This window comes from Narcine bancroftii, chromosome 14, assembly GCF_036971445.1.
Source record: "Narcine bancroftii isolate sNarBan1 chromosome 14, sNarBan1.hap1, whole genome shotgun sequence".
NCBI classification, from domain to species: Eukaryota; Metazoa; Chordata; class Chondrichthyes; order Torpediniformes; family Narcinidae; genus Narcine; species Narcine bancroftii.
Genome location: NC_091482.1, coordinates 695,447 through 723,158, shown reverse-complemented (window position 1 = coordinate 723,158; position 27,712 = coordinate 695,447). Strand labels below are relative to the sequence as shown.

The 27,712-nt window shown below is 39.5% G+C and overlaps 1 protein-coding gene across 13 annotated transcripts in view; it reads right to left on the bottom strand.

Annotated features, from left to right (window-relative positions):
• The window catches only part of ncor1 (nuclear receptor corepressor 1), a 260,519-nt gene that overhangs the window by 136,910 nt on the left and 95,897 nt on the right, over window positions 1–27,712 (bottom strand). For 10 of the 13 annotated variants that reach the window (XM_069911235.1, XM_069911241.1, XM_069911245.1 and 7 more), the window contains 6 exons: window positions 18,168–18,298; window positions 15,068–15,255; window positions 10,798–10,860; window positions 5,000–5,142; window positions 2,415–2,547; window positions 1,008–1,515 (listed from right to left, as the gene is read on the bottom strand). In XM_069911235.1, coding sequence (XP_069767336.1) covers window positions 1,008–1,515; window positions 2,415–2,547; window positions 5,000–5,142; window positions 10,798–10,860; window positions 15,068–15,255; window positions 18,168–18,298 — 1,166 coding nt within the window. The remainder of the gene's footprint in view (window positions 1–1,007; window positions 1,516–2,414; window positions 2,548–4,999; window positions 5,143–10,797; window positions 10,861–15,067; window positions 15,256–18,167; window positions 18,299–27,712) is intronic. The other 3 variants (XM_069911237.1, XM_069911240.1, XM_069911239.1) reach the window with 3 other exon arrangements.

The following is a 27,712-nucleotide window of genomic DNA, read 5'->3' as shown; positions in this document are numbered from 1 at the left end:
GGCTCTGTGCTGGGTCCGCAACTGTTCATGATGAACATAAACATGGATTTGGAAGAGGACACCGAGCGCAGTGTATCTCAGTTTGCTGATGTCACTAAAATTGAGAAGAAAAGCTAATTGTACAGAAGACATGGAGAATCTGCAGAGAGAAGTGGATTGATTGAGTGGCAAGGGTCTGGCAGATTGGAGGGAAAAATCGTAGATCAATTATTTCAATGGTGAAAGACTGCAGCATGCTATTTTGTAGAGTGGTGCATGAATCGCAAACCCTCAACCTCGTCTCCTCATTTGAGAAAGGATATACTGGCTTTGGAGGTGGTGCAGAGAAGGTTCACCAGGTTGATTCCAGAGATGAGAGGGTTAAGCTAAGGAAAGAGTGAGTCGCCAGGTACTCACTGGAATTCAGAATGAGAGAGGATCTTGTTGTAAGACATAAAATTATAAATTGGACAGATAAGAAAGAGGCAGGAAAATTGGTTCCACTGCTGATCAATAAGTTATAGGCTGGTGAGCTTTAGATCAGTTGTGAATGGGTTACTACAAGAAGCATTCGAAGAGACATGATATACAAGTACTTTTCAAAAAATCTCCAGTCGCAATTATGATTTTAGATTTTATAAAACTGGAAATAACCGTAAATCATACTTTTATTAGCCCAATACCTGCAGTGGGCAAACTACTGAATCTACCAGAGACAGTGCTATGGAGTATTTAGACAAAAGTTTATCAAAGAGAATCAATAGATTACAGCAGGAGACAGACATTTTCAAATCAGTAGATCTGTAGCAGTTTTCTAGAAGAATAATTTAGTTAGCTTTCCCCACTAATTTCTCCCTATCTCACTACGAATTCTTTCTCTTCAAGTCATAATTTATTTTATTTCTGCCATTGAAACAGTAACCACTTTATTGACCAGCCAATACATTTAAAGTCTTAACTTTCACCTAATTCTTTTAAACAAAGCACAGTGCAACAGCCGACTAGTGTGGTAAAGTGCATGGTCCTACCTTTGTCTATCACTCTCCCCATCTTCCACTTCATCTGCACTGCAAGTTGCACTCGAATCATTGTCTGAATGAGGTTCCATCTGTGCTCCACGTTGTGGCAGGTCCAACAGCTCATATCCCATTGCTTCCTGCTGCCGAGCTCTTTCAAACTCCTTGTCTTTCACATCCACCTCCACTTTAACCTGTATGTTTTCTTCTGGCTTCACATCCATGTCAACTGGTTCAGATTTAGTCTTTATCAGGGGATCAAGCAGAGGCTTGACTTCAGCATCAGGATCCCTCTGCCCTTCCATTGACTCCTCAAAGCCCAAATTCACCTCTTGCTTGATCTGAAGTTCAGGTGAAGCAGTGCCTGGTGTTGCTGGCACAGGTGGAACATCTGGTATATTCTGAGTGGCATGACTGAGCTCTTCCCCCATTAACCTGTTGGTTTCTGTACTCTCCTTACTCGTCTTGCTGGTTTCCATTGGGGAAGGTGCACTTTCAGTATCTGAGCTGTTCTCGGCTGCTAGCAACAGAATATTAACATTTATCTGCTAGTTAAAACTTTGGCACAGGGAAGATATTTAAAGTTTTTAAAATGCAAAACACAAATAAGGTAAATATAAAATAACTATGGAAAATTATAATAGACTACTTAGGTTCAGAAAGTTGAATTTTTACAAAATGAAGGCTTCATCAAGCATTAATGTGCCAGATACAAAATATTCTCTTCATTCATCATGTAGTATATTATTCTAAAACAGATAACAAAGGAATGAAAATCTATCAGGCCTGGACACATGACAGTCATAGACTTGTACAACAGAGATGTGGACCCTCTGGTCCACTTGCTCCGTGGCTATCGTTCTGCCCATCTGCGCCAATGCCATCAGAGACTCAGTCCTTTCCATCGACTTGATATGCTACTATTATGCAGTGATATCTAGTTACAATAGAACATGTGAAACTCAAGCAGGCATAGGTTATTTGGCCTTTAAGCCTGCTCCACCATTCAATACGAATTACTGGACTCCCATTCCCTTAAACATCTATTCAGTGACAGTCTTAACAGCCTCTCAGGCAGAGAATTCCAAAAGTGTAATCAGAGTTGGGCAAAGAATTTTTTTCCTCATTTTCGGTCTATACGATTTTGAGATTGTGACCAATCTCACTTATTCTCCTTTTCGCATTAATATTTAAAAAAAAATTTGGTACTAATGGAACCGTAATTTATTGGAATTTTGGATCTGTCATGCACAAAACTGCTGCCGCAAAACAAATTTTGTGACACATGTTCATGACAGTAAACTTGATTCTGATTTGCACATGGTATTTAAACACTTAAGCTTCTGATCACCACATAAGCCCTCATTACAGTTCCCTGTCCAAGCAGACAAACACACTGTGACCCAAATTCCTTCACACCTTCACTGTCTTCAGCATTCTCCTCCTCATTGGATACTTCATTGTCCTCATCTTCTTGTACAGATACAGTTGAAGCAATGCTTTCGCATTGAGAAACTTCTCGATCTTCCCGAGACCTCCGTGACATCTGTTGCTAAGGAGACAGAAAAGTGAGAAAACTACCTGTGTCTTGAAGGCTGGTATCCATTAGCTCAATGACTCATTCATTGTGTGATATTTGTGAGGTCCAAGTGAGAAGTTTCATTTGACATAACTATCTTTATTCCATATCCGATTTACCCTTGATCAATAAAACCATCAATTTCTGATTCAAATGAACTGACCAAGATTGATAACCATTTGTGAAGGACAGTTCTAAATGGGAACTATCCTTTGGTGACACATGAGAGACTGCAGATACTGGAAACAATCTGCTGGAGAAATTAAGAGAGTTGAGCTGCACGCGAGGGAGAAAAAAAATGGCCGACATTTCTGGTCAGAACCTTTCATTAAGACAGTCTTGATGCATGACTCTTTTTTTTCTTGCACTGTGGTAACAGAATATTTATGTTTATTTACCTTTTGTATTTATTATTTAATTTCATATAGATTATTGCTTTTTTTAAAAACAAGCACCTGTTTGGCTGCAGCGTCAGAATTGAGGTTCATATGTAACAGCACAGAACAGGCCAGTTCGGCCCTACTCGTCCATGCCGTAACAAATCCCCACCCTCCTCGTCCCACTGACCAGCACCCGGTCCATACCCCTCCAGTCCTCTCCTATCCATGTAACGATCCAGTCTTTCCTTAAATGTAACCAATGATCCCGCCTCAACCACGTCTGTCGGAAGCTCATTCCACATCCCCACCACCCTTTGCGTAAAGAAATTTCCCCTCATGTTCCCCTTATAATTTTCCCCCTTCAATCTTAAACCATGCCCTCTAGTTTGAATCTTCCCCACTCTTAATTGAAAAAGCCTATCCACGTTTACTCTGTCTGTCCCTTTTAAAATCTTAAACACCTCGATCAAGTCCCCCCTCAATCTTCTACACTCCAGAGAAAAAAGCCCTAGTCTGCACGACCTTTCCCTGTAACTCAAACCTTGAAATCCTGTCAACATTCTCGTGAACCTTCTCTGCACTCTCTCTATTTTGTTTATATCTTGCAATGTCTCCAACAATAAACTCATCACCATGAAAGGGCAGGCTTTAAAATGGCCTCGACACTCCAGTCCGAGACTTTAAAATCAAGAGAAGTTAATGGCCTCGACACTCCAGTCCGAGACTGTAAAATCAAGAGAAATTATTGGCCTCTACACTCCAGTCCGAGATTGTAAAATCAAGAGAAATTATTGGCCTCGACACTCCAGTCCGAGACTTTAAAATCAAGAGAAGTTAATGGCCTCGACACTCCAGTCCGAGACTTTAAAATCAAGAGAAATTATTTATTCTTCGCTATCCTTCAATATCCTAAATATTTGAAACACCCCATTGTCCCTATTCTACGGAACATAACCATGGCCAGTATAATATGTCAAGGAGGTGGGTCTATGTGGGGTTCGACCATATCAATGTTGTACTGAAAACAGAGTTTTGGATAAATGTGCCATAATTCCTGGTTTCACACAGGGAAATGTTGGAATAACAATCACCCATTGTTGACTTTTGGCCACTATTTCTTGCCAATGCCTCCACGACTGTTATCACAAACAAGATAAAGATAATCAGAAAAACTAATGTTAGATCAGTGGTTCTCCACCTTTTTCTTTCCACTCACATCCCACTTTAAGTATTCCCGATGCCAATAGTACTCTGCAATGAGTAAAGGATTGCTTAAGGTGGTATGTGGGTAGAAAGGAAAAAGTGAAAACCATCGTTTTCATCGACCCTAATTGACTTGTGATGTCGTTTCATCTTCTTTGGCTTGGCTTCGCGGACGAAGATTTTCGGAGGGGGTAAATGTCCACGTCAGTTGCAGGCTCGTTTGTGGCTGACAAGTCCGATGCGGGACAGGCAGACACGGTTGCAGGGGAAAATTGGTGGGTTGGGGTTGGGTGTTGGGTTTTTCCTCCTTTGTCTTTTGTCAGTGAGGTGGGTTCATAACGCCAAAGGAAATGGGCCAATGACAATTTTTCTCAAGCAAATTGGGTCTCGAGCAGTGATTCTCAACCTTCTCTTCCCACTCACATCCCACAGAGCACTGATATGATAGGGATTACTTAAAGTGGCTTGTGAGTAGAAAGAAAAAGGTTGAGCACCACTGTGTTAGATAAAGGTGCTTTTCTTACAAAACTTATCAGAAAGAGGAGTTGCCAGTTTGATATAAAACACAGCCTGAGCTGTCACACAGCTTATTGTAAGCAATTCCTTCAAAGGGAATTATTTCATTTGAATTATATTGCAGAAATATGCACCGCAATCCTTCCACATCCATCATAATATCATGGTCAATGATGCACTGTTTTCAATCTAACTGGTCTGCAGGGAAAAGATGGAACAATTCAAAATGGACCAGTGAGCAACTGATACCGTATTTTAGGATTAGTCAAGAGGCCCTCGAACCATCGCTTTTGCATTCAGGGAATGAGTGAGAGTGACTGACTCACCACTCGAAGCTTGTGCTGCTGTAGTAACATATCCAGATTGTGTCGCCTCTTGTAGTTAAAGTAAAAGTTCTTGCACTGTGCTTCGCTTTTGGTGCCCACCATCTTAGCAATAGCTGCCCAGTTCCGTCCATGTTCAACGAGTCCTAATGGCATGAAGAAATAAGATTAAAACTTTCACTTCACAAACTTCAAAAGAACTTTAGATTTATCAGAAATAGGCCATTCACCATCCATACAATATGTTTCACGATAAAACCGTGCCTGCCTGTCCCGCATCGGACTTGTCAGTCACCAACGAGCCTGCTGCAGCAGACGTGGACGTACCCCTCCATAAATCTTCGTCCGCCAAGCCAAGCCAAAGAAAGAAAGTGGGATTTCTTATACTTGTGATACTCCATTGAACATGGAATCATGAACCCATTTCCCTTGATTATCATTCTCCCAAAAAATGATCGATGCCTGAGCCCCAAAATCTTCTTGGGGAGAGATTTCCAAAATGTCATAACCTTTGGGTGAAGAAATTTCTTCTCAACTTAATTCTGAATGGTTGACTCCTTAAAATACAAAATTATGTGGCCTTTGCTCCAAACCAAACCATCTCTCTTTACAACTGTAACCTTTGTACTGTGTCTTACTTGGACTGTGTAAGATGTCTATTGATCTGCTTGCTTGCAAAACAAACTTGATGTTGGTACATGTGACAATAAGCATTGATCAGAGAACATTACAGCACAGTATAGGCCCTTCGGTCCATGATACTGTACTATCACAAGACAAAGGAACAGAATCGGGCCACTAGGCCCATCGAGTCTGTTCTGTAAATCTACACTAAGCTACTCTACACTAGTTCCAATTTCTGGTCTTTTCCCCATATCCCTTGATACCCTCACTAATGAGATACTTGTCTATTTCTTGTTTAAATACTCCTAGTGATCTGGCTTCCACTGCTGTATGCAGCAGCGAGTTCCACAGATCCACGACCCTCTGGCTAAAGAAGTTCTTCCTAATATCAGTTTTATATGGATAACCTCCAATTTTCAGATGACTTCTTGTCCTCGATTCACTCACCAAGGGAAATATCTTACCCACATCCACCCTATCTAAACCTTTCAAAATACGAAAAGCCTCTATGAGATCTCTCTTTCTCCTATACTCCAATGAATACAAATGCTGCCCAACGCTCCTCATACATTAGCCCTTGCATTCCAGGAATCATCCTAGTAAATCTCCTCTGCACCCTTTCTCCAACAACATCACATTCTTTCTTAAGATACGGGGCCCAAAACTGCACACAATACTCCAAATGAGGTCTCACCAGTGCCCCATAGAGCCTCATCAACATCTCTTTACCCTCCTACACTATTCCTCTTGCAATGAAGGCCAACATAGCATTCGCTTTCTTCACTACCAAATTCACCTGGTCATTAACTTTTAGGTTTCCCTGCACGAGGACACCCAGGTCCCTTTGCACATCCGAGGTCTGAATTTTCACCCCATCCAAATAGTATTCTGCCTGTTTGTTTCCACTGCCAAAATGTATAACTGCACATTTCTCTATGTTAAATCTTATCTGCCATAACTTTGCTCAGTCTCCTAATCTGTCTATATTCTTCTGCAACTTTATGGTTTCTATCACACTTCCTACTCCGCCACCTATGTTGGTGTCATCTGCAAATTTGGCCACAAATCCATTCATACCACAATTCAAATCATTAATATAAATTGTGAACAGCGGTGGCCCCAGTACCGACCGCTGCGGAACACCACTCGTTACAGGCAGCCAGCCAGAATGGGAACCTTTAATTTCAACCCTTAGCTTTCTGCTTATCAGCCACTTTTCTATCCAGTTTAAAACCCTCATCTTATTGAGCAACCGAAAATGCGACACCTTATCAAAAGCCCTAAATAGATAACATCCACAGCCTCTCCTTTGTCTATCCTACTTGAGATTTTTTCAAAATTCTCGAATAGGTTGGCCAGGCAGGATCTACCCTTTAAAAAACCCTGCTGACTTGGACCGATCCTGACGTGCGTCTCAACGTATTTCATCACTTCACCTAACGTTTTCCAAACCACTGACGTCAGACTAATCGGCCTAGTTTCCTTTTTTCTATTTGCTGCCTCAGGAAAAAGGTGCCAGATCTCTACCCTTTCTATGCCTTGATAATCATATGTTCCTCAATTAAGTTACCTCTTATCCTTCTTCACTCCAAAGACGACATTGCTTCATAAGACATGTTCACCAATCCAGACAACATCCTGGTAAATCTCTTCTGCACCCTCTTAAAAGCATCTGCATCATTCCTGTCATGAGGTGACCAGAATGGAATGCAATGCTCCATGTGGTCGAACCAGAGTTTTATACAACTGCAACTTGAACTCAATTCCCCGACTAATAAAAGGCCAGTACACCATAAGCCTTCTTAACTACCCAATGAACTTACACAACTTTGAGATTTGGACCCCAATGTCCCTGTTCTTCCATACCGTTAAGAATCCTGCCATTAACCATGTACTTCCTCATCATATTCAACCTTTAAAAAGTGCTTCACTTCACACTTATCCAGAATGAACTCCGTCAGCCACTTCTCCGCCCTGTCTATATCCTATTTTAATCTACCACAACCTTTTAGACTATTCACAAGCAATTGCAAATTTACTGACCCACCCCTCCACTCCTTCCAAGTCATTTATGAAAATCACAAAGAGCAGCGGTCCCGTAACAGATCCCTGTGGAACTCCACTCGTCACTGACCTCCAGGCAGAATACGTTCCATCTACCACCACCCTCTGCTATCTGCAAGCAAACCAATTCCGAATTCAAGGTTCCGTGGATTCCATGCCTCTAACTTTCTGAATGAGCCTGCATGGGGGAAATCTTGTTAAATGTCTCACTTAAATCCACATACACCAAACCAACCACCATACTTCTGTCAATTTCTTTTGACACATTTTCAAAATACTCAATTCAGGTTGTGAGGCACGACCTGTCCCTCACAAAACCATGCTGTCACATAGAAGACTTCTCTAAATTCTTGTAAATCCTGTCCCTTAGAATCATCTCCGATAGTTTACCCTCCATTGAAGAAAGACACTGATCTATAATTCCCAGGATTCTCCCCATTATCTTTCTTCAACAAGGGGACTAAATTTGCTATTCCCCAATCCTCCAGTACCTCTCCTGTGGCCATGGTGGATGCAAAGATCATCGTCAATGGTCCACCAATCATCCAATCCTGGGAACATATCTATCCAAATGTTTTTAAAGATCCAGCACTGACTCTTTCTGAAACTTGACATGCTCTTAGCACACAATGATCTCACATTCACCAAGGTCCCTCTCGAGAGAGAACACTGAAGCAAAGTATTTGTTTTGGAAGTTCCTCATCTCCTCTGCTTCCACGCACATGTTCCCCACTTTACCTCCGATTGAGCCTGCACTCAATCTAGTCAGGGGTATTGGTGTCCCCATACCAGACCGTGATGTAGCCAGTCAGCACACTTTCCACCATAGATCTGTAGAAACTTGCCAAGTTTCCAATGTCATACCAAACCTCCGCAAACTCCTGAGGAAGTAGAAGTGCTGACGTGCTTTCTTCACGATGCAGGAAAGATCCTCTGATATAGTGACTCCCAAGAACTTAAATTTGCTCATCCTCGCGACCTCTGATCCCCCAATAATCACTAGATCGTACATCTCTGGCTTTCCCTTCTGAAGACAACAATCAGCTCCTTGGTTTTGGTGACATTGAGTGCAAGGTTATTGTATGCTGACTCATCACCTTTCTTTATACTGAGCCACCAATCATAGGTGTAGGGGGTCTAAAAATGCAGCCCTGCAGAGCTCCAGAACTGATGGAGATATTCCTACTGATCCTCACTGATTGTGGTCTGGAGGTGAGGAAATCCACTATCTAATTACATAGTGGGGTGTTGAGTCCCAGGTCTTGGAGTTTGCTGAATTTTGAGGGAATGATGGTGTTAAATGCCAAACTGGAGTCGATAAAGAGCATCCTGATGAATGCATCTTTACTGTCCAGGTGTTCCAGGGCTTTGTGGAGAGCCAGTGAGATGGCATCTGCTGTAGACCTGTTGCTACGATAGGCGAACTGGAACGTATCCATGTCACTGCTCAGATAGGAGCTGATTTGTTTCAACACCAGCCTTTCAAAACACTTCATCACTGTTGAAGTAAGTGCTGCTGGTCAATAGTCATGAAGGCAGGTAACTACACTCTTCTTGGGCAGTGGTATGATTGACACCTGTTTGAAACAGGTTGGTACAGGAGTGAGATGTTGAAGATAACTGTGAATACAATAAGTTGGGCAGCACAGATCCCATCCTTAGATATGGACAGGATGGGACCATCAGGGAATATGGGGGTGCAGAGGGGTGGTTCTTCATTCTAACTGTCATTAAATAGAGCATAGAAAGCATCGAGTTCTTCAGAGCGAAGCTTTGTTTTGTAGCAGGTTACAGCATTTAGGGCCTGCCACAGCTGTTGGGTGTCCCTTGTTGTTTCCATTTTCGTCTGGAATCTTCACTTTGTCCGGGAGATAGCTTTTCGCAGGTCATACCTGCTCCTTCTGTACTGATCTAGATTTCCAGACTTAAATACCTGTGATCTGGCTCTCAGCAGGTTCCGGTATTCAGTGAAGAAACAAAAATTGAAACAAAAGAGCCACGATCAAGATGAACTGACTGCACTGTACAAGAATATCACAAAAAGGCCAGACCCTTATCATAGCATAATTTTTCTTGCACCCCATGCCTTCCATTCAACACCATCATCACAGGAAACCCAAACTATGGACAAGGTTGCAACAACGGGGTCTTTGGGAAAGTTCGAGAATCATTTGAAAAATTATGATTTATTTTAAATACAGTGACTGGAGTGGTGGAGCTTCAGGCTTTTAAAAAAAATTGAATCGAGTAGCAAACATTGTTTCAGTTGCAGACCCAGAAATCAGAATCTTGAGACAACTCAAAAACACAGTGATGTGTTTGATGTTAACAAGGAAAAAAAACTCAATAAACTGCAAGTGGAATATTCACAAACTATTTTCAAACATGCAAGTTTTTCCCACAAAGAGCGGTGAGGACATGAAATGTGCCTCTGACAACAGTGGTGGAGGCAGGTGCAATAGGCTCTTTTAGAGCCTAACAAAGCGGGTACATGGTACTGAGAAAATAGAGTTTTGCAGTAAGGAAATTCTAAGTGTATTTTTTTTTAATGCTGAGTGGCCAGTACGCACCAATTACCACATAGACTCTACGAAACAAGGTCCTGGTCCAATAGACTGTTCTGCTATGAAGGCTTCTGATCTTGTGAATATCAGTGAAATGATCAGGGTACAAAGATCTAAAATTTAGCATGTCCCAACTCATTGTGACAGATCAGGAAACCACAATCATGGAAAAGTAAAATATATACAGAAAAACATTTGACTGATGCTAATAATTCTTATTAGGTTGGCCCGACACTGTGGGCTGAAGGGTCTGCAGTGTGCTGCAGATTTCGATGTTTAAGGCTGCTAACAAGATCTGAAGGTCAACCACTTTACATTCTATAAAGCTCTTGAAGTAGTTGGCTGAAACTAGCATGAAGTTGGAGAATACGAGAATAGCGTAGATATCAGCACAAGTCAATGGGCCGAATAGCCATTCACGTGACTCAACTTTCAAATTTAACTTTCAAATTTAATATAATTACAAATCAAAAATAAAGCATTGCTTAGGATTTGAAATCAGTTGGAGTGTAGTCAAGAATACTGGTGTTTTTTTTCCCCAACACTGACCTTTTTTAGCCACTTCCATTTCTTCTTCTGTCCACCGGGAAGTCTCCACAGGCTCAGATACAGCTGAAAAGTGGAATCAACAATGAGCGGAGTGCCCTCACCCACATCATGACTGATATAATGACAATAAGCCCTCTTATTCCAATATGTTTTTTTTAAAAACGCTGAGTGGCCAGTACACACCAATTACCACATAGACTCTATGAAACAAGGTCTTGGTCCAATAGCCATTCAACTAGAGACTGTTCTGCTATGAAGGTTTCTGATCTTATGAATATCAGTGAAATGATCAGGGTACAAAGATCGAAAATTTAGCATGTCCCAACTCATTGTGACAGATCAGGAAACCACAATCATAGAAAAGTAAAATATATACTATATTTTCAGAAAAACATTTGACTGATGCTAAATAAGAACATTTTCTGACTTAACAACAAATATTTTTTGAAAACTATTTAATTTCACATATGCATTAAAAAACTTTTAATATTTTATTTTAAATTTAAAATCACATAATATAATTTATATTAATATTATGTAATGTGATTTTAAATTTTAAATAAAATATTAAAACATTTTTAATGCAAATGTGATTAATAATTTTAGATAAAAAACACCTCTAACCTCCCCAACCACCCTACTAATACCCTCCTTCCTCCCTTCCCTACCTACAAAAGAAAGAAAAAAGAGATCATCATCTACTACAATCATATTTAAACTTTTCGGCTGCAGGAGTGGTGGCATCCATCGAAGCTGACCGAGAGATCAAATTTTAACACCAATAATTTTCAGATAAGGGCTCTAAAATTTAATAAAGATAATATATTTGTCTCTTAAATTGCATGTAATCTTTTCTAAAGGAATACAAGCTCTTATTTCATTATGTCATCTTTTCATACGTAAAACCATATAAGATTTCCATGTAATAGCTACACTTTTGAAAAAGCTAGGGCCAACTGCAAAAATTCAATTTGATACATAGTTAATCTCAATCTTACAGCTATCGATTTAATATAATGGATCAAAAGATAAATTCACTTTTAATATCGGTTCTAAAAATGATTTAATTAGTAACCAAAAAATTTTAACCTTGGGACAAGACCAAGTCGAATGATAGAAACTACCTATTTCTTGACTGCATCTAAAACATAAATCTGAAGAGCTAAGTTGGTTTTTCAACTTCTGCAGAGTTAAATACAAATTGTACTGCACCATCCTATAGCGTACATTTATTACTTTAGTCATATCATCTCGACATAAATTTCTCCAAACATTTTCATCAATATTTCTATCTAAATCCACTTCCCACTTCATTCTTGATTTATGAATATCTGGTATTGGCATTTCATTTTGTAATAATTTATACATCTCAGAAATAATTATTTTTGAATCAACTTTAGTAAATAATAACGCCAAAGAAGATTGTCTAGATAATTTTAAACTTTAACCCAATTTCTCTGATAAAAAGTTTTTAACCTGATAATAACACAAAAAAGTATTCAACAGGATTTGAAACTTGTCTTTCATATGACTAAAAGACAACAATTTCCCTGCTTCAAAACAATCTTCAACTTTTTAAATTCCTATTTGGTTCCAAACTTTCAAAAATTTATTATCTACGGTAAAAGGAAAAAGTTTATTCTGATATAAAGGGATTTTCATTGAAATCTTCCCTTTCCCACCGATCTGATCAATTTTATTCCATACTTCAATTAAATGTTTTAGAATTGGTGGGTCAATAACAATTAATAATTTTGAATTCCATTTATAAATAAATTCTACCATAGATTTTTCATCAATTTTATCCAACTCGATTCTAGCCCAAACAGAAGATTTTGTTGTATCAAACATTGCATTAATAAATTTCAATTGTGGTGCTTTATAATAATTCTGAAAATGGGTAAGTTGGAAAACCCCCCAGGTCAAATTTTCAAGTCAATTTTTCCAAAGATACCCTATTCATTTTCCCTTTCCACAAAAATGTTTGTATAACTAAATTAAGATTCTTCAAAAATGTTTGCGGAACAAAACAAGAAATAGATTGAAAAAGATACTGAATCCTTGGAAAAATATTCATCTTAATACAATTCACTCTCCCTATTAAAGTGATAGATAAATCATTTCATCTATTTAAATTTTGTTTAATTTTATCAAATAGGGAAAATAATTTAACTTGTATAAATATTCTAAATTTTTATCAATTCTATTACCCAAATATTTAATCGCATTATTTGTCCATGTAAATTGAGCAATCTCTTTACATCGGTCATAATTGGCTTCTACCAACGGCATAACTTCATTTTTATCCCAATTAATTTTATAACCCGATATTGTGCCATAATCTTGCAATTTTTTATATAACAAAGCTAAAGACTTGCACATAAATTTCATATCAGAAAATAATTATTTTTTAAAAAATTTCCCCCTCCCATCCTCTCCCACCCCCACAACAACTCAATAGAAAAGAAAGAAAAAATGTGGATGAGGGTAGCGCAGTGGATGTTGTCTATATGGACTTCAGTAAGGCCTTCGATAAGGTACCACATGGAAGGTTAGTTAGGAAGGTGCAGTCTTTAGGTATAAATTTTGAGATAGTCAAATGGATTGAACATTGGCTGAAAGGGAGAGGCCAGAGAGTGGTAGTGGATAATTGTCTGTCAGGTTGGAGGCCGGTGACCAGTGGTGTGCCTCAAGGATCTGTATTGGGCCCATTGTTGTTCGTTATATACATTAATGATCTAGATGATGGGGTGGTGAATTGGATTAGTAAATATGCAGACGATACTAAGATAGGTGGAATAGTGGATAATGAAGAAGGTTTTCAAGGATTGCAGAGGGATTTGGGCTGCTTAGAAAAGTGGGCTGAAAAATGGCAGATGGAATTTAATGCTGATAAGTGTGAGGTGCTTCATTTTGGTAAGAAGAATCAGAATAGGACATACGTGGTAAATGGGAGAGCATTGATGAATACAGAAGAGCAGAAAGATTTAGGAGTAACGGTACATTGTTCCCTGAAGGTAGAAACTCACGTGAATAGGGTGGTGAAGAAGGCTTTTAGTATGCTGGCCTTTATCAATCATTGCATGGAATATAGGAGTTGGGAGGTGATGTTGAGATTGTATAAGACGTTGGTGCGGCCTAATTTGGAGTTCTGTGTGCAGTTCTGGTCGCCTAATTATAGGAAGGATATAAACAGAGTGGAGAGAGTGCAGAGAAGGTTTACCAGAATGTTACCTGGGTTTAAGCATCTAGAGTATAGGGAGAGATTGGACAGATTAGGTCTTTATTCTTTGGAGCGTAGAAGGTTGAGAGGGGATTAGATAGAAGTATTTAAGATTATGAAAGGGATAGACAGAGTGGATGTGGATAGACTATTTCCATTAAGAGGAGGAAAGATTAAAACAAGAGGACATGAGTTAAGAATTAAGGGGCAGAGGTTTAGAGGTAACATGAGGGGGAACTTCTTTACTCAGAGAGTGGTAGCCGTGTGGAATGAGCTTCCGGGAGAAATAGTGGCGGCGGAGTCAATTGTATTATTTAAGAAAAGGTTGGACAGGTCTATGGATGAGAAGAAGATGGAGGGTTATGGTCATTGTGCAGGGAGGTGGGACTAGAAAGGGGTGTTTGGTTCGGTGCAGACTAGAAGGGCCTAATGGCCTGTTTCCGTGCTGTAATTGTTATGTTATGTTATGTTAGAAAAGAATGAAAACATCTGGATAGTATTTATAAAAACTTACTAAAACTATCAAATAAAATCTGACATATCTTAATTTTCTTGATTTTGATTTTAGAAGTCAGAAGGTTCACGTTAGGTGATTACAACCTAATTCCTACAATTTGTAAATTTGATTCTCAAATCTTTTCAAAAATTTCAAATTTGTTATGTAAATTATATGTAACCTTTTCAAGTGGTATACAACTACCTATTTCAGTTTGCCATCAGCCCATTCCCATATACACATCTAATTTCCAAGTTACTGCCACACATTTTCTAGCTACCGCTCGGGCTATTTTAACAAATTCTTTTTGATATTCTCAAAAATATTTCCAAATAAAAAAAAATTTCCAAAAATAAACTTACCTACAAATAGGACTTAAATACAGACTTAAGGAACAGAACTCATTCATAACCTGGGGTCTGCCTGTCATCATTTTCACCATCATTTATATAGCTTTCACTTTTTGTAAAATATCCAAGAGTACACAAAGGAACCAAATTTTGGAAGACAACGTAAGCAACACATTTAAGCATGAGGGCAATGGCACTCACCAAGTTCAGGAGGAGGAGGGGGGTTGGGGGGCTCCTCAGTAATGGCCTCTTTTGCCATGGACCTCAGAATCCTGCCTTTTCGCCGGCCCTGACTGTTTGCTGTTTTACGCCCTCGTGGTACCGACTGCTCCTTTTCCTCAGGCTCCTCTGCAGTAGTATCTGATTTATCTTTTTCTTTAACAGGTTCTCTAAGGGGACACAAAACAAGACAATGTCTGTACAAGGAATCTTACCTACAAGCCCTGAGAATAGATTGGCAGCCAACACTATCCTATAAAGCCTCAGAACCAAGGATTGCCCATTGTAATAATCATGCCGCCTGTGAGGGTACAAAAATACATAGCAGAACCCACAAAATACAAGACAGATTTCATTTGAGTCACCTATCGAATACAAGTGAATCTCATTCAAAGATACAGTGGAAAGGCACACCGGTTAAAGCAGATTCTTGCATAGATATTTCTTTAAATTTATTGTTACAAGCTTATGTTTTACATTTTGCATATCTCCTTTCTAAAGACAGGAAAATGGCTTAACATCAATCACATATTCATAGGAATGTCATAATTAAAAGGTATCCTTCTTGCATACACAATTAACAGTAGCCTAGAAGAGTTATTCCCAATACCCATAGACATCCATTTTCTGTTTGCTTGGTATCTGGCCTTCAATTTATTATAAGGCAGATGGGTCAGTTTCACCATAATTTTAAACCATGAAAGATAAGAATGAAGAGTGAAACTTCCTGACAGAAACAATATTAAGTTGGGGCTGGACTTATGCTGTCAGTCACTGGGAGCACTCCACAGCCATTGACAATTCAAATTGCGTCTGACAGGGTGTGAAATGTCTACAGCTATGTTTGTGCGGGGGGGGGGGGGGGGGGGGGGGGGGGGGGGGAAGCTTTTTAATGAATGGGCTTGCTCATTGTCAGTTTGACTGATTGGGGTGATCTATTAGCATCTCTGTGTTGTGAGCTATCATCTTATCTGTAAGGCCACTTCAATGCTTCTTTGGCCAGGAACATGGGAATCGGCTGCAGGAATTAATTCAGACAGCTTTGCATAGAATGTGGTCTAGCAACCTCGGGGTTTATCTCTCCCTGGCCCAAGCTCAGAGCTGGTGACTGGTGTAATATAAATATATCAGTAATGTTATTTCTCATAACAGCAATGCCTGGACATCATAAAAATGCAAACCAACACCATAAGAAAAAAATAATTGTTAAAGAGTTATTTTTAAAATTCCAGTTAACTTTGAATAACAAAGTTGACTTTGAATGTCAATCTGAAACATCAACTGCCTCACAGATGCTACCTGACCTGCCGATTCAGCTGCAATTTTCAGCATTTTCTGACTTGCTGGTAATTTGGAACTTAGAAGCATTAGGTGACGGAAACTTGCAGCACAGATTGTCATGGTAGGTGTGTCTGGTAGAGGTGGGAGAATGGAAAGGGTCTTGAACGACGAGAGATGAAAGTCAAGATGATTGAAATACATTGAAACACACATCATCTTTCCCTTCCGTAAAAATTTCCTCACCACAACATTCAAATTTATTTGGTATTTTACAAGGTATATTCTGAAAAAAATACTGTAATCTAGAAAATATATTTATTTTTATACAATTCACTCTTCCTACCAATGTTAAAGGTAAATCCTTCCATTTATTCAAATCCCTCTTTTATTGATAATAATAATGGTAAATAATTCAATTCTACTAATTGATTTATATTTTTACTCAGTGCATAAACTAACTTGGAAATATGAATTAGGTGATATGCAGTTACCACAATTTCAGGATCATTATAAAGTAGCTATTAATAGAATGTTTGATTTAGGTAGTTTGGTTACTTGGTTAGATATTGAATAGAATTGGAGAGATTAGAAGAGATCATTTTATTTATCAATAGATGAGTAAAACTTAATAATTATAAACCATGCATAAGGTTCAGGAAGCAAAAATCACATACTTATAAGTGTGACTTATAAGTAGTCAGGAAGGAACTTAACCATTTTGAAGGGGACATGAGAAGTCCTCAACAAGTAGAACTAAGGAAGACCCAAAGACATTCTGCACCTACATGAAAAACAGGGTGATGACTCAAGAGAGGGTAAGAGCATTCAGGGATAAAGGGGGAAATGTGTGCCTGGAGACAAAGGAGGTATGGGGGGGTCTTTAATGAATACTTTGATTCAGTGTCCACCAGGAAGAAGGACCTTGATGAATGTGAGGTCAGCGCAGAACAGATAAATGCTTCAGAACACTTCAAGGTTAATAAATTGATAGCATTAGAATTTCTAAAATGCGTTTGGATAGACAAGTCCCTAGGGCTAGACAGGAGTTACCCCAGATTACTCTGTGAAGAAAGGGAAGAGATTGTTGGGGTGTTGACAATGATATTTCCTTTCTCCCTGGCCACAGGAATGATACTGGAGGACAGCAGAGTTTATTCCCTTGTTCAAGAAAGATAATAGGGAGAATCCTGGGAATTATAGACCAGAGGATTCTTAGGGACAGAAATGATGAGCATTTGGAGAAGCATAGTCTTAATTTGCATTGTTTTGTAAGAACCAGGTCATGCTTTATGGGCTCTCCCCGCTCGCCCGCCCGAGCCGCGCTGCGGCTCTCTCCCCGTTCGCCCGCCCGAGCCGCGCTGCTGCTTTCTCCCCGCTTGCCTCATAAGCTGTGCTCTCTCCCCACTTGCTCGACCAAGCAGGGCTGCTGATCTTTCTCCACTCATCAGCCGGAGCCACATTCTCTCCTTGTTCGAGCCGCATTCTCCTTGTGCTCTCCCCGCTGCTCGCCCGAGCCGCATATTCTCCTCACTCTCAGAATTATAGATAAAGAGATAAGGACTTGTATCAGGTACTTCTTGGTTTATTGCCTGTGCTCCATAAGAGAAAATCCCCACCAGTGATTCCCTTCACTATTCTTCATGTTTCCCAAAGTGCAACACCTCACCTTTATCAGGAGTAAAGTCCCATTTGCCAATCCTCAGCCCTCCTTTCCAACCAACCTTGATCCTGCTTGGGTAACCAAACTAGGGTATCCTTCTTCTCTGTCCACTGCATCACCTGCTTTGCTTACTTTCCCTACCTTTGGGGTTCCTCCTTTTCATCCTTTTCTTCTTCTTTCTTCTCATCTTTCTCTTCTTTCTCTAATTTTTCAACCTTTTCCTCTTCTTTTTCAACTTCTTTTTCTTCCTGCGAAGGACGTGAAATCTGTTGCTGGAAAAAACCCACACCTTTTATTAGTGACATCTGGTGATATATATCTATATTTAGAAAGGAACATGAACTTCCTCAATTGTAAAGCTTACAGAAAAGTGTTACTGCGTCCTCTATTCTACGGGTCCTCTACTACTCTATACTACTACATCCTCTAGACTCTACTGGTTTCTATCATAGTTGCAGTTTGAAAACAATGGTAAACGTCTGCCTTTCTAATTTCAAAGCTTCTTGGCCTATCTGAGCCTTTCATTCTGCTGGCAAAAGGTCAGAGATCTCAAATCGATAAAATATCCCTGCTCCGCAATATGATCCCAGTGAAGTAAATTCTCTAGATTATCAAGTGTTGCTGTGTGCTCTCTTCCCAAAGTAGTGGCATTTGCATTACCTCATGCAAAACTGATCGCATCAACACTCAGTGAGAAAACAGCAGGTTAACTGCAAAGCTTTGCACCTTTATGCTGCAGAGATCACATTGAGAAAATCTATAGTTTTAATAATAACTATTTGAGAAATGGTTAATCAGCTTGGGTCACTTGCATGCTCCATCACAATAAGCTCAGAGGATAATGCAAATGTTAGGATGCAGATGACAAGGCCAGTCTCCATTGTTATTTAGTTGACCGTGAGCCATCATGTTGAACAACTGCAGTGTTTGTCTCGGTGTTGTTCCATAGTGACTTGCGTTATCGGGACCCCAGAAGGCATTGCTACACGAGAACAGAACGTGACTCATGGAAGATTCTATTTGCTTGGAGCCCCTTCTTTTAAAAAATGTATTTCCAGCACAATTTGGAATATCCAAAATCCTCAGTTACTCCAAAATGTTTAGACCTGGAAGTGATTTCTGTTCGGCTCCGAACATTTTTTCGTATCATTGAGGATTTCAGAATGATCAGAAAATCCTTATTGATCCAAAATATTTTGAAGCTAAAATAATGTCATTTTTGCCTCTGAAAATTTTAGAAAAATTAAGATGTGCAAAACAATCAGAAATCCTCTTACCCAAATGTTTTTTTGGAGTCGAACTGATGTCACAGATTGAAAAATGTTTGGAATTCTGTGAAAACCTCTGAGTAGAATTGGTGTTCTTTGATCTTATTTTGTGCAGGTTGTTTTATCAGTGAAAACTAAACATTATTTCATGCTTAAAAAAGCCTTCCCTTGTTTGTTGTTGTTTAAACACAGTCGTGAGTGATTTGTTGTTGCTATTGGGCTGTTTTTAAAAAATGACCAGTTCTCCCAACAAATCGTTTATCCAAAGTGGGCCCCAGTCCTGACCATTTTGGATAATCGGAATTGGACTGGAGTTCGAATGCATTTGTACACTTAAATTGGCGTGTTCTCAGCCATTTCCATAAGCAATGCAATTCAAGATTATGCACCTTCACGATATCTTAGTTTATACATCAGATTGAGCAACACATACCTGGTTTGGAGTTTATACATCAGATTGTGCAACAAATACCTGGTTTGGAGTTTATACATCAGATTGAGCAACACATACCTGGTTTGGAGTTTATACATCAGATTGTGCAACACATACCTGGTTTGGAGTTTATACATCAGATTGAGCAACACATACCTGGTTTGGAGTTTATACATCAGATTGAGCAACACATACCTGGTTTGGAGTTTATACATCAGATTGTGCAACACATACCTGGTTTGGAGTTTATACATCAGATTGAGCAACACATACCTGGTTTGGAGTTTATACATCAGATTGTGCAACACATACCTGGTTTGGAGTTTATACATCAGATTGTGCAACACATACCTGGTTTGGAGTTTATACATCAGATTGAGCAACACATACCTGGTTTGGAGTTTATACATCAGATTGAGCAACACATACCTGGTTTGGAGTTTATACATCAGATTGTGCAACACATACCTGGTTTGGAGTTTATACATCAGATTGAGCAACACATGCCTGGTTTGGAGTTTATACATCAGATTGTGCAACACATGCCTGGTTTGGAGTTTATACATCAGATTGTGCAACACATGCCTGGTTTGGAGTTTATACATCAGATTGAGCAACACATGCCTGGTTTGGAGTTTATACATCAGATTGTGCAACACATACCTGGTTTGGAGTTTATACATCAGATTGTGCAACACATACCTGGTTTGGAGTTTATTCATCAAATTGTGCAACACATACCTGGTTTGGAGTTTATACATCAGATTGTGCAGCACATACCTGGTTTGGAGTTTATACATCAGATTGTGCAACACATGCCTGGTTTGGAGTTTATACATCAGATTGTGCAACACATACCTGGTTTGGAGTTTATACATCAGATTGTGCAACACATGCCTGGTTTGGAGTTTATACATCAGATTGAGCAACACATACCTGGTTTGGAGTTTATACATCAGATTGAGCAACACATACCTGGTTTGGAGTTTATACATCAGATTGTGCAACACATACCTGGTTTGGAGTTTATACATCAGATTGTGCAACACATACCTGGTTTGGAGTTTATACATCAGATTGTGCAACACATACCTGGTTTGGAGTTTATACATCAGATTGTGCAACACATAACTGGTTTGGAGTTTATACATCAGATTGTGCAACACATACCTGGTTTGGAGTTTATACATCAGATTGAGCAACACATACCTGGTTTGGAGTTTATACATCAGATTGTGCAACACATACCTGGTTTGGAGTTTATAAATCAGATTGAGCAACACATACCTGGTTTGGAGTTTATACATAAGATTGTGCAACACATACCTGGTTTGGAGTTTATACATCAGATTGTGCAACACATACCTGGTTTGGAGTTTATACATCAGATTGAGCAACACATACCTGGTTTGGAGTTTATACATCAGATTGTGCAACACATGCCTGGTTTGGAGTTTATACATCAGATTGTGCAACACATACCTGGTTTGGAGTTTATACATCAGATTGAGCAACACATACCTGGTTTGGAGTTTATACATCAGATTGAGCAACACATACCTGGTTTGGAGTTTATACATCAGATTGTGCAACACATACCTGGTTTGGAGTTTATACATCAGATTGAGCAACACATACCTGGTTTGGAGTTTATACATCAGATTGTGCCACACATACCTGGTTTGGAGTTTATACATCAGATTGTGCAACACATACCTGGTTTGGAGTTTATACATCAGATTGTGCAACACATACCTGGTTTGGAGTTTATACATCAGATTGAGCAACACATACCTGGTTTGGAGTTTATACATCAGATTGTGCAACACATACCTGGTTTGGAGTTTATTCATCAGATTGTGCAACACATACCTGATTTGGAGTTTATACATCAGATTGAGCAACACATACCTGGTTTGGAGTTTATACATCAGATTGTGCAACACATACCTGGTTTGGAGTTTATACATCAGATTGAGCAACACATACCTGGTTTGGAGTTTATACATCAGATTGAGCAACACATACCTGGTTTGGAGTTTATACATCAGATTGTGCAACACATGCCTGGTTTGGAGTTTATACATCAGATTGAGCAACACATACCTGGTTTGGAGTTTATACATCAGATTGAGCAACACATACCTGGTTTGGAGTTTATACATCAGATTGTGCAACACATACCTGGTTTGGAGTTTATACATCAGATTGTGCAACACATACCTGGTTTGGAGTTTATACATCAGATTGAGCAACACATACCTGGTTTGGAGTTTATACATCAGATTGAGCAACACATACCTGGTTTGGAGTTTATACATCAGATTGTGCAACACATACCTGGTTTGGAGTTTATACATCAGATTGTGCAACACATACCTGGTTTGGAGTTTATACATCAGATTGTGCAACACATGCCTGGTTTGGAGTTTATACATCAGATTGTGCAACACATGCCTGGTTTGGAGTTTATACATCAGATTGTGCAACACATACCTGGTTTGGAGTTTATACATCAGATTGTGCAACACATGCCTGGTTTGGAGTTTATACATCAGATTGAGCAACACATACCTGGTTTGGAGTTTATACATCAGATTGTGCAACACATACCTGGTTTGGAGTTTATACATCAGATTGTGCAACACATACCTGGTTTGGAGTTTATACATCAGATTGTGCAACACATACCTGGTTTGGAGTTTATACATCAGATTGTGCAACACATAACTGGTTTGGAGTTTATACATCAGATTGTGCAACACATACCTGGTTTGGAGTTTATACATCAGATTGTGCAACACATACCTGGTTTGGAGTTTATACATCAGATTGTGCAACACATACCTGGTTTGGAGTTTATACATCAGATTGAGCAACACATACCTGGTTTGGAGTTTATACATCAGATTGAGCAACACATACCTGGTTTGGAGTTTATACATCAGATTGTGCAACACATACCTGGTTTGGAGTTTATACATCAGATTGTGCAACACATACCTGGTTTGGAGTTTATACATCAGATTGAGCAACACATACCTGGTTTGGAGTTTATACATCAGATTGTGCAACACATACCTGGTTTGGAGTTTATACATCAGATTGAGCAACACATACCTGGTTTGGAGTTTATACATCAGATTGAGCAACACATACCTGGTTTGGAGTTTATACATCAGATTGTGCAACACATGCCTGGTTTGGAGTTTATACATCAGATTGAGCAACACATACCTGGTTTGGAGTTTATACATCAGATTGAGCAACACATACCTGGTTTGGAGTTTATACATCAGATTGTGCAACACATACCTGGTTTGGAGTTTATACATCAGATTGTGCAACACATACCTGGTTTGGAGTTTATACATCAGATTGAGCAACACATACCTGGTTTGGAGTTTATACATCAGATTCAGCAACACATACCTGGTTTGGAGTTTATACATCAGATTGTGCAACACATACCTGGTTTGGAGTTTATACATCAGATTGTGCAACACATACCTGGTTTGGAGTTTATACATCAGATTGTGCAACACATGCCTGGTTTGGAGTTTATACATCAGATTGTGCAACACATGCCTGGTTTGGAGTTTATACATCAGATTGTGCAACACATACCTGGTTTGGAGTTTATACATCAGATTGTGCAACACATGCCTGGTTTGGAGTTTATACATCAGATTGAGCAACACATACCTGGTTTGGAGTTTATACATCAGATTGTGCAACACATACCTGGTTTGGAGTTTATACATCAGATTGTGCAACACATACCTGGTTTGGAGTTTATACATCAGATTGTGCAACACATACCCGGTTTGGAGTTTATACATCAGATTGTGCAACACATAACTGGTTTGGAGTTTATACATCAGATTGTGCAACACATACCTGGTTTGGAGTTTATACATCAGATTGTGCAACACATACCTGGTTTGGAGTTTATACATCAGATTGTGCAACACATACCTGGTTTGGAGTTTATACATCAGATTGAGCAACACATACCTGGTTTGGAGTTTATACATCAGATTGTGCAACACATACCTGGTTTGGAGTTTATACATCAGATTGTGCAACACATACCTGGTTTGGAGTTTATACATCAGATTGAGCAACACATACCTGGTTTGGAGTTTATACATCAGATTGTGCAACACATACCTGGTTTGGAGTTTATAAATCAGATTGAGCAACACATACCTGGTTTGGAGTTTATACATCAGATTGTGCAACACATACCTGGTTTGGAGTTTATACATCAGATTGTGCAACACATACCTGGTTTGGAGTTTATACATCAGATTGAGCAACACATACCTGGTTTGGAGTTTATACATCAGATTGTGCAACACATACCTGGTTTGGAGTTTATACATCAGATTGAGCAACACATACCTGGTTTGGAGTTTATACATCAGATTGTGCAACACATGCCTGGTTTGGAGTTTATACATCAGATTATGCAACACATACCTGGTTTGGAGTTTATACATCAGATTGAGCAACACATACCTGGTTTGGAGTTTATACATCAGATTGAGCAACACATACCTGGTTTGGAGTTTATACATCAGATTGTGCAACACATACCTGGTTTGGAGTTTATACATCAGATTGAGCAACACATACCTGGTTTGGAGTTTATACATCAGATTGTGCAACACATACCTGGTTTGGAGTTTATACATCAGATTGTGCAACACATACCTGGTTTGGAGTTTATACATCAGATTGTGCAACACATACCTGGTTTGGAGTTTATACATCAGATTGAGCAACACATACCTGGTTTGGAGTTTATACATCAGATTGTGCAACACATACCTGGTTTGGAGTTTATACATCAGATTGTGCAACACATACCTGGTTTGGAGTTTATACATCAGATTGAGCAACACATACCTGGTTTGGAGTTTATACATCAGATTGTGCAACACATACCTGGTTTGGAGTTTATACATCAGATTGAGCAACACATACCTGGTTTGGAGTTTATACATCAGATTGAGCAACACATACCTGGTTTGGAGTTTATACATCAGATTGTGCAACACATGCCTGGTTTGGAGTTTATACATCAGATTGAGCAACACATACCTGGTTTGGAGTTTATACATCAGATTGAGCAACACATACCTGGTTTGGAGTTTATACATCAGATTGTGCAACACATACCTGGTTTGGAGTTTATACATCAGATTGAGCAACACATGCCTGGTTTGGAGTTTATACATCAGATTGTGCAACACATACCTGGTTTGGAGTTTATACATCAGATTGTGCAACACATACCTGGTTTGGAGTTTATACATCAGATTGTGCAACACATGCCTGGTTTGGAGTTTATACATCAGATTGAGCAACACATGCCTGGTTTGGAGTTTATACATCAGATTGTGCAACACATACCTGGTTTGGAGTTTATACATCAGATTGTGCAACACATACCTGGTTTGGAGTTTATTCATCAAATTGTGCAACACATACCTGGTTTGGAGTTTATACATCAGATTGTGCAACACATACCTGGTTTGGAGTTTATACATCAGATTGTGCAACACATACCTGGTTTGGAGTTTATACATCAGATTGTGCAACACATGCCTGGTTTGGAGTTTATACATCAGATTGTGCAACACATACCTGGTTTGGAGTTTATACATCAGATTGTGCAACACATACCTGGTTTGGAGTTTATACATCAGATTGAGCAACACATACCTGGTTTGGAGTTTATACATCAGATTGAGCAACACATGCCTGGTTTGGAGTTTATACATCAGATTGAGCAACACATACCTGGTTTGGAGTTTATACATCAGATTGAGCAACACATACCTGGTTTGGAGTTTATACATCAGATTGTGCAACACATACCTGGTTTGGTGTTAGTGGTAACCACTTAATGAATGAAGACAAAGAAATTGCCAGAAATATGGAAGAGAATTAACAAAAATCTACACAAAAGGAGCTTAACAGTTTTAATTAAAACTGGAAAGTACATTCCATTTCTATTAATACCTCCTACATTCTGGCCCCTTGTATCCTATTCCAATCTTTCACTTTGCATTCGCTTTCGCCTTCCCTATTTCTCTGCAAATCATCTCCAACTCTACCCTTCTTCTGGTCTCTGAGCTGAAATATTCATTTCTTTGGCATGGCTGCTCTCTAATCTGCCATGCACTTCCAGCATTTTCAGTTATCTTGTTTCCAACATGTGTGTTAATAAGCCAAAATCAATGCCGGATTATCTCAAATCTATTTAATTAACGTATTGATAATCAGGTCTGTTCTTAATTTCCAGCACCAAGTGCCTTCAACAGGTTACCTTGTTGAACCACTGCAGAATCTCTGATGCAGCAACTGTGTTTGGCAGAGATTTCTTAGCAAACAACAAAGTTTTGGGAGAATCTACAGGCATGGAACAGCTATGTTCCTGTTACTGCCATCATTCCAGTTGTCACAGAGGAACGTTGCCATGGAAGTGTAGTATATTTTACAGAAGGTCAATCTGCAGTCATGGAGTACCCGTGTTGGAGGGAGTGAATGCATCATGGAGAGCTGTTTCATCCTGGACAATCATGCAGAAATTATTCTTGACAGATGATGGAAAGTTGTCAAGTTTAATTGTCATCTGATTGTAACCTGACCAAACAGCATTCTCCAGTCTTCAGTGCAAACTCACCACCAGGCATAACACACATAATGACAAACAACACCTATGGAATATAAGCATTTCATCTATACAAATAAATAAATATTGTTTCATGAATATGAGAGTCTTAGTTGGTTAGTCTGAGCTGTTCTGAGATTGAAAAGTTGAGGCATCGACTATTACATGAGCATATATGGTACTTAAGTGGCTACACCAATCAAGTTTCTGGTCAGTGGTGACGCTGGAATGACGATGGTGTGGGGTTGGTGGAGGTAATGCCACTGAATGTCAAAGATAAGTCTAGCTGGAGATTTCTAGAATCTGCAGTTCTTTAATTTTCAATTCTTGGCCTGAATTTAGTCTCTGACCTGATCCAAGCCATAATGGAGTATGTGCTGAGGAGTTGTGAATGGGAACGAAAATTGTGCAGTTGTCAACAAACATCCCACTTCTGACCTTAATACATGGAAGTATATTCACTGATGAATCAGGAGATGGTCAAGCCTAGGATATCATCCTGAGGAAATGTTATGCAGTCTGGGATGATTTTATCGACAACAATGAAAATTATTTTTCTTTATACAAGAAATGTTTCCAACAAAGTCTAATGGTTTCAGTTTTACCAGGGCTCCTTGACTTGAACCCAAGTATTCATTGATGTCAACGACAGTCATTTTCAAATGGACCCAGGCTGTAATGAGGCCTGGTATATCTTCTACAGCTCCCACAGTTACCTTGTCTACAACTCTTTCTTCACATCCTGTTCGTATGAGGATTCCATTCCTTACTCTCAATTCCTTCACATCTGTTACATCTGCTCCAAGGACGTGGTTGACCATGCCAAATCATCCAAGATGTCCTCCTCCTCCTCAAAAAAAGCGCGGCTTTCCCTCTACCACCACCAATTTGGCCCTCACCCGCTTATCATCCATTATCCACACACCTGCCCTGGTCCCCTCTGCCCCATATTGCAAGGACAAGATTGCCTTTGTCCTCATCTACCACCCCACCAGGATCTGCATCCAATATTAATCATCCTCCATTATTTCTGCCACCTATTGCATGAACCCACCACCAGACATATCGTCCCTTCTCCCCCCCTCTCCAACATCCACAGGGACTCCTCCATTTGTAACTCCCTTATCCACTCCTCCCTTTTTACTAATCGCCCCCTTGGTAACTACCCCTGTGACCACAGGAGATGCCCCACTTGTGTCCACACCTCCTTCCTCACCACTATTCGGGCCCCAAAAGGACCTTCCAAATGAAGCAACACTTCACTTGTGAATCTGCAGAGGTCATCTACTGCACCTGGTGC